Source organism: Loa loa (genome assembly GCF_000183805.2).
Source record: "Loa loa unplaced genomic scaffold supercont3.280, whole genome shotgun sequence".
Taxonomy (NCBI): Eukaryota; Metazoa; Nematoda; class Chromadorea; order Rhabditida; family Onchocercidae; genus Loa; species Loa loa.
The window spans coordinates 1-8,563 of NW_018108460.1; the positions used below are offsets into that span (position 1 = coordinate 1).

At 31.6% G+C, this 8,563-nt stretch overlaps 3 protein-coding genes across 3 annotated transcripts; 1 reads left to right on the forward strand and 2 right to left on the reverse strand.

The window, feature by feature from the left end:
• Positions 1–518: 518 nt before the first annotated feature.
• On the reverse strand, positions 519–4,218 carry LOAG_10431 (pyridine nucleotide-disufhide oxidoreductase). The gene is made up of 11 exons (XM_020448162.1): positions 4,099–4,218; positions 3,863–4,012; positions 3,534–3,650; positions 3,204–3,275; positions 2,987–3,114; positions 2,514–2,763; positions 1,979–2,200; positions 1,672–1,794; positions 1,290–1,418; positions 879–996; positions 519–677 (listed from the first exon to the last, which is right to left on the reverse strand). Exons 2-11 carry the CDS (start codon positions 4,004–4,006, stop codon positions 547–549), a joined length of 1,434 nt encoding a protein of 477 aa, XP_020301669.1. The 5' UTR covers positions 4,007–4,012; positions 4,099–4,218; the 3' UTR covers positions 519–546.
• A 660-nt stretch (positions 4,219–4,878) lies between these two features.
• Positions 4,879–5,641, reverse strand: LOAG_10432 (hypothetical protein). The gene is made up of 2 exons (XM_020448163.1): positions 5,527–5,641; positions 4,879–5,139 (listed from the first exon to the last, which is right to left on the reverse strand). Exons 1-2 carry the CDS (start codon positions 5,536–5,538, stop codon positions 4,990–4,992), a joined length of 162 nt encoding a protein of 53 aa, XP_020301670.1. The 5' UTR covers positions 5,539–5,641; the 3' UTR covers positions 4,879–4,989.
• A 694-nt stretch (positions 5,642–6,335) lies between these two features.
• LOAG_10433 (hypothetical protein) lies at positions 6,336–6,758 on the forward strand (the record flags this gene model as incomplete). Its single annotated transcript, XM_003145957.1, has 1 exon — positions 6,336–6,758. The coding sequence occupies one exon, from the start codon at positions 6,336–6,338 to the stop codon at positions 6,756–6,758; it is 423 nt and encodes a 140-aa protein (XP_003146005.1).
• Between the last annotated feature and the right edge of the window lie 1,805 nt (positions 6,759–8,563).

The following is an 8,563-nucleotide window of genomic DNA, read 5'->3' on the forward strand; positions in this document are numbered from 1 at the left end:
TAATAATAATAATAATAATAATAATAATAATAATAATAATAATAATAATAATAATAATAATAATAATAATAATAATAATAATAATAATAATAATAATAATAATAATAATAATAATAATAATAATAATAATAATAATAATAATAATAATAATAATAATAATAATAATAATAATAATAATAATAATAATAATAATAATAATAATAATAATAATAATAATAATAATAATAATAATAATAATAATAATAATAATAATAATAATAATAATAATAATAATAATAATAATAATAATAATAATAATAATAATAATAATAATAATAATAATAATACATGGATAGAAGAAGTATATTTCTAATTTCAATCACATTTTCACATATTATTGCTTCCAAAATGTCAAGGCAATTCGAGCTTTTCAATGGATTGATGCAATTAATGTGTTTCGATGCGCAGAAAGAACAAGCAACTAAAATTATATATCGTTACAGCATATGATGCAAGATTCACGATACTCCAATCAGTTTCAATTTTATCCAATATAATTTTAAAAAATCAATCAAAATAATCAGCGATTTCAATGTCTGGATCCAGAAGACCTTCTTCCACTTGACTGATGTCAATTTGATTCAAAATAAGGTTTTCAATCGTCTCTTCTAGATCCGTTTCACCAACTAGCACTGCACCTTCAAAAAGATTTATGTGCTGAGAAAAGATCTGATCTTTGTATCATTGATTTGCACAAAGTTTCACTTTATAAATGGGAATCATCTACTAAGTGTTCTCTTATTACATGTTTGGAAAAGGAAAAGAAACTTTTCACTGTTCTGAAATGCATCCAATTTTCCAGTGCATTACAAAAATATCATATTTATGTAACTGCAAACCTTGTATACGTCCATTAGTAATGATGAGTTTCACATATTCGACGTCCCTTGTAATACGCAGTAATACGTGAAATGGTTTTTCTACGTCTTCACCGTTAAAGCGGCCCAGAAATATTACCTGTGAAGAATAATGAAGATAATATATGCGACAGAGTTGCTTAGAAAAATAAAGAAGCAAAAAACGACAGAAAGGATGGAAAGTATGCAAAACGGAAGAAATCTTCACTTTTTACAAGAGGTAAATTTTAAAAAGACAAAAACGAAGAAAATGGAGAAAATCTCTTAATGTTTATTTTCACTATCCTTTGTTTATAACAATGTTTTGATTTCTTTTCCGACAACAGTTCACAACAGATATTTAAAAGCTTCCATTCTTTCTTAAGCCAATCATTCATATTCAACAAATTAAACCTTGAATCCGAAGAAAGACGTCACGTGGGTGAACATCTCGAAACAGAAATCAAGTGAAACTGCATTTTCAAATACCATTGCACGACCGCAGTATGCACCCATCTGGCGTGCTTGTGTCCACAATCTCATCTGTAAGGCAAATTAAACGTTTTCGTGCTAATCAGTGTTAAAATCTCAGTTCGAAAGATTAATTTACTCAGAATTCTTTATTGTACATATACATCAGAATTAATACAAGGAAATCCACTTGTTTTTGGAAACATATGTAGATTGGTTGAATTTTCCATAAATAAAACAGAAAAATATAGTCAATAAAAAGAGATTTAGTGCTGAAAAACTGTACGAGGTGTTCCGATCGGAAACTAATAATAATAAAAGTGACCTGCATCCAATGTTTTGCCCAAGGCCAACCTGCGGTACATACATCGCCACATGCGTACACATCTTGAACCGATGATAGCATATGTTCGTCTACAATTATTCCTCCGTCATTTGCCAAATTCAACTAAACGAAGCAACATGTATACAACAGACACTATTAATTCCTTAATTACCATTTCAGTAACCAATTCCTTGATTATCAAGTTAATAGCATATCTGTTGATGATGCGGGAGAAAAATGTGAACGCCTCTGACCAAACAAATAATTAACATCTCTCCGATAACTCTTCTAAAGTAACCAAACTTACCAGATGACAATCGCGAGCCCAGAGATCAGAATTCGGCTGCACTCCAGTAGCCTCAATCATCAAGTCGCATCCAATTATCGCTCCACTGGTTAATTCAACATATAAAGGCCATACACCACTAGAAAAATTAAGACAATCTTTCTGAACAATAGCATTATGTGCAGTATCCTGGGATACGAATCCTTTCAGTTCGACTTCATAGATTACATGCACTCGTCGATCCTTAATAATAGATTGTTTGTGATGTTATGATACAACGAGTAAATCACATGTAGGAAAGGAAACAAAAATAATTTCGCAGGTTACATTTTATGTTCTGAATGCTACCCTTTTCATCGCCGCACATCACAGCACAACATTGATGAGAAGTGAAAGTTTCAAACTATCAAGAGGTAGATGTAGAATTCGCTTATAGATCGAATAAAGATGTTTCTTACAAAACACAAGTCATGGAAAAAAAAATCTGAGTCAAGAAACCGGAACTGTAAGATATGACCAATAAAATCGGAAAGTATGTATAAAAGCTGTAACATACGGAAAGCGCTCCGGAGATATCGGCTGTTGATGCCCATTCAGGTCCAAGTGCACAACCCATTACATCACTTTCTTTTTCATTATCTACGGTAAACCGATATCTATTCGATGTTGTATTCTTTGATTGTCCTTTTCTCCAGCCATTTATGAGCATTGGTTTAAAAAACTCAGCAGCCCCCTCATCGAAAAATGTTGCCGAGATTGAAGAATGGCGTATCGCCCAGATAATTTCGATATTTTTCAACTCATGCCTGAACAACTGAAATTAAGCAATTAACTTCACAAAATCTCACAAACGGATAAAGACTACAGCGATGCTCTCAAAAAGGACAAATATATGATTCAAATGAAGAAACTAAAACATGAACAGCATTACTTCCCCTCTTTATGATAAAATTAAATGTTTCAAACAGCAACACATCAATGTATTTCAAATAGCAGTGTTCAAGAAACAAATCGGTTTAGAAAAATTACACAATTTCAGTCGCAATACCGCCATTTCCAATTACCAATACTCGTTTTGCATCCTTAATTCGAGTCCTCAAACGATCCACTGTTTCTGTGTCTCTGATTGAAATGGATAATGCATGTTGAAACTTTGCCTACAACGTTTGAAACTATTCACCCAAACAAATGTTCCTATAAATTCATTTATTTGCTCACAAAAGAAAAAAATCTTCAAAATGTTCACTTTTGGCCGGCCTCCGGTAGCTATACACAGCTTGTCGTAGGTAATTCTCTGATCATTATCCAGTAAAAGTTCCTGAAACAAACTTTTTATATCCATTTGATCTAATTATAAACTATGGTTATCATAATTGTGACTAATTAGCACAGCCATGACAAATTAACAATTGTGATAAATTAATCATAAATTATAACCACAAACTTACCACTCAACGTTATGTACAAATTAATTAATCACTGAAAAAATGAAAGTCCTGCGCAAATTGTTGCGTATTTTGAACCATCAACAGTGAACAAATGTGCTTCATATAACGAATGAATAACCAAAACTCACTTTCTCCTTCCAGTTCCAATGAGTTACGGTTGCTTTCAGGAATGTAACATCAAGACCGGCAAAGACACTTGTCACTGGTTGCTCAGCGATATCAAATAATTCCGTCAACTGGCCAATCTAAAAATTTTAGAAAACCATTAAAAAAGAAAAAAACTGAATAAATATAAAAGATATTCGAGGATTGAAAAACTACTAAACATATCTTGAGCACTGTTTTTACCATTGAAAGAGGGACTAATCAGAAAGGTAACAAATAAATGAAAGTAATAAGACATAAGTGATAAAATTAGGACAACCTAAACTGAAATTAAAAACAAAGGAATGATCACTTTTTGTTGGTTGACAACAGTTTTAATTAGTTGACTGCTGGATACGACGATAATTCGAGCCTTGTCATCCACAGCTCGTAATTCCTCCACACATGATACAGCAGCAACACCACCACCAACTATTACATATGAGCAAGGAGCCATTAGTTGCTAAAAATAACTTACAATTACTTTTCCATAACGATTACTTTCTACAATAACATGGAGAAAAAGGAAAAAAAAAAAACTAGCCTCACTTATTTTAGAAATAATGTGCCCGTTATGACGTTATGACATATACTCCTGTGTATCCGTTCCCTCCGATTTGACAGTATTCGCACAAAATTCACTGAGACATCATATCGGCTCTCTGGCATTTATATTTCACTTTTTTTTTTATCTTGAGATAAAACATAAAGTCAAATTCATCTACATACAAACTCTACCGAACTATCACTAGACCTCACTAGACCTAGTATTTTCCTTTGATTAAATCAAATCAATAACTTATCTGAACAATATATGGGAGGAATAACCGGAAAACTTTTTTGATATAATACCAGAAGTGTGACAAAAAAAAAAAACTATTTATTTCGTAATTTTTGTTAAAATGAATAGGAATCAAAATGTATAGCCACAATTGCAAGAATTATGTCGACGGATAAAAAATCTGTGCTTCAAACAATCGAACAAAATACTACCCGAGAAAAAGGTTCAAATTTTGCTGTTATAAGCTGCTGCAAGATAAGTAAATGTCGTACCCTTGAGGTGACGATAGTAGTTTCACAAAAGAAAGGTAATAGTTTCACAATAATCAAATTTGAATTTAACCAAAAGAAATCCGTTGTTTCTTTCAGTTAAACTTGCCAAATGAAATTATACAATGTTAGAATTAGAATTAAAAATCTCTGATATGTGAATAGAAATATCATAATGTTATATGATATGCTCAAGCTTGAATTTCTCGTAATTCTTGGAGCATCTAACTAAAACAGTAATTTGGATACTCTTTCCATTTCAGTATAGCTAATAAAGTACTCCAAAGCAACGTTTATCTCTTCATTTGTAAGATTAAGAAGACTGCTGGAATGATAACAAAAAGAATGTTATCAAGAATGTCATTTTTCTCAAAAAAGAACAATGATATTTTATCGAATTTTCTTCGCTCCAATATAGAACAAATTCGTTTCAACCCATTCCACGTCAAGAATTTCTTCCACCATAGTTTGATATCCCAAAGCTTCTAGTGTTAATTTAGTGTCGTCTGCTGCCTTGAAAACGACCTTCTTTGGAAAGCTCTTCAACAACATTATGTCAATTAATTTTACTCCAGTGGAAAAATTTCTTACCTATAAAGTTCAAGGTTAACTTTCCATTTCAATTGTAGTTACAGTTAACTGGAAAACAAATATCTAAAATAGCAGAAATGAATTGGTAAAGAACACAGTGGGATTCTATGAAACTGGTATAACGTGACTTGTTGACTCTAGAATTGGTATGAGTAAATCACTATCTTCATTAACTCATGACTTTCGAAAATTCCTTATTTTCTATATAATAAGTCATAATTTTTTTTGGAATAATCAAATGATGATAAGAGTAAATCGAAGGTTAACGAAACTGCAAAGAAATGAATTCAAGCAATCACATGACAATACATTTTTAATTGATTGTTTTCAACTTACGATACTAATCATCGATTAAGCATATTGTTTTGTGGTATTGGTCGTCCTTGCTATCATAGATGGCTTTAAAAATTGCATATTCTGGATGACATTACTGACCTTTTCGACACTGAAATCTTTCCCCATTATTATTGCTGAAATTCATGCATATAAGTTTTTGTGGAAACGTTAAATTACTTAAATAGTTCTGACTGCTGACAGAGTGAAAAATAGATTACTACATAAAAACTGCATATATTTGTTGATATCAATATAGCTGTCCTATCCAATATAGCTGCACAGTTCATGGTACTATTATTTGATGTTATCGAAAATTTCCTAATAGCCGCTATTAATTGGCTGAAATGATAGCATTTTCATGCTTACCATTTGAATACGATAAATGATGCGTAAAGAAAAAGTGGAAAAAAAAAACAATCGAATAATTCGCTATATGGAAAGGAAAGATAGGAGAGAAAATATAAGTAAGATCGATCATCGATAATAATAACAAACATCTATCACAAAAAGAAAACGAAAAATAGTAATAATTATCTTATTATTTGATTATTGAATATCTCAACAACACTTCTAATATTAATAAAAGTGTTTCGTTCAACGTTTCGAACTTTTTCCTCATGTAATCGAAAAATCCAAGTACTTTAATTGAGGAATACTAGTGTAATAAATAATAGCAGTTTTATACTGCTATTATAAAATACTCTTGGTATAGGTAAACGATGAGAAAAGCGATATGATACAGAATGAGTCAAACGATGACTGACAAGAAGTTATTTCAAGTCATTAATTTAGCAGTAGTTTAATCAGAAATGTGTTATGATAAAGCATTCAAGATTAATTATGAAAATATCAAATTGTTTGACAAATGGCTAACCATCTATTTTCGTATCATTACTCGAATGAACTGCGAATACAATGTTAGCCTATGTACTATAGAAGAACAAGTGCAATCGATACACGGTACAACTGGGAAAAATCTTATGTCAACTTCCGGCGAAATCATTGAATTCGATTCAACGAGGAGTATGATGCGCAAATTGCTTCGGATACACTCCACCTACTATGAATTAGAGGTCGATTGGGCAGCTAATCGATTGGTTCGAATTACCAGTTGCATGAATGCATTAATAAAGCATGATAGGTTTATTGATTGCTGTTTAAGGGATAAGTTAACTCTTATAAAGACCTTACCCGATGGCACAGTATCACTTAAAATAGTAGTTCGCCGTTAAACTTACTAATAAGCAGCAGTAATTCTACTCCACGCTACAGAAATCCCCATAAGGCAGGCTATAATTAAGAGACAATTAAACCTCGCATCAATAAACAACAGGTCTTGATAGTGTGTTCTACGCATCTACTTCATGTTACTGCAAATTTTAAAATGAATGAATAATATTTTAAATTTATTTTCCTTGAAATATGCAAAACAAAAATGACAGAAATGTATAAGTAAACAATGCCAACAAAAAAATCGTACCTTCCAATGATTTGTTACAATTTGTCGGTTTTATTTTATGATACTTCAAAACAAAAATAAAGAGCTTCTTCAGTAATATACATACATCGCCTTTTCATTGCGAACAAACAAATATAACTAACTAACAAACAGAGACAACAATTGGATGATTTTGAAATACTAAAAAGCAAGTACACAAATTTCACAAAGGAATAACAAAAATCAAAAGTTGATAATGAACAAGGAAAAAATTTTCGCAACTACACATAATAGCCAAATCAAAAAGTATCATTAATTTTTCCTACCATAACTATTGAATAAAATATCTTTAATCATTATCAGTAATTTGCTAGAACTGATCTCCGGAAATAAAGCTCTCAGAAACAAAGCACACACAATGCACGTGTTCATCGTTTAAAATCAAACAGACAACAACACATGGAGTATATCGAACGTTATTAAAAGATCAACCTACAATGACTGGAAAATGAGGGAATGGATTATCCAATCAAGAAGCAAACAATTCGCGAATGCATAAATCTGAAGGAAAACAGTGCAACTAAAGAAAAACAAATTTCTACACACTAGATCCTAAATTTGTCAAAAAACCGAACGCATAACAATGTCTCTTCGATAACTAACCCCAAGACCTTATTCAAATGTCGAATTTACCGATCAAATCCCGAGAAACTTCGTGGGTATCCAACTTATGTCCATAGCGCACTGTTTAAGCCAGCAAGCAGTGGACAGAAAAAACCTACCAGAATCACCAGAAATTTTCTCCTCCCCTTGGCAAACATCTGAATAATCCTTTTAAAAAGTAAATGATTGCTCTAACTCTGATCCATTTCTCAAACCATTCATAGCGGAGCATAACTGCAGTATATGCTTCTGCACACAGATACATTCATGATGAGGGCTCTTTACAATGCGCTGAATTAAAATATAGATTTCAAATCTTATCCTCGTTTCAAAAAAAACTCTCCCACATTACAAACAAGGTGCGTCTTACCTCTTCATTTCGGGAAACATATTTTGTAAAGCTTTTTCTCTAAAATTTGATGTTCTTTCTTTTCTCACTGAAAGTAGGTCGATGCACAATTTATGGAACCATGAGAATGCACCAATTCAGTGATATATTTAAGGATAGGATTTTTTCAAATTACATTTAACACGCACCCTCAGTGGACGACTTTAGTATAAACACTAGTTCCGATAAATAAAATCGAAAAGAATCGAGAGATGCATATAAATTAGTATTTGTAACATCAGAACTATGAGAAAATAGATAAACAACACTTTGCAAATCTTTATAAAAGATAACATGTACATATTTTTGAAATAAATTTTCAAAAGCCAGAAATGCGCCATAAATGAATCATCGGCATGTTTTATCAATGTACAAACGGAGATAACAGTAGTAGGAGTAGTAGCAGTAGTAATAGTAATAGTACTAGCAGTAGTAATAGTAGTAGTAGTGGTAGTAGTGGTAGTAGTGGTAGTAGTAGTAGTAGTAGTAGTAGTAGTAGTAGTAGTAGTAGTAGTAGTAGTAGTAGTAGTAGTAGTAGTAGTAGTAGT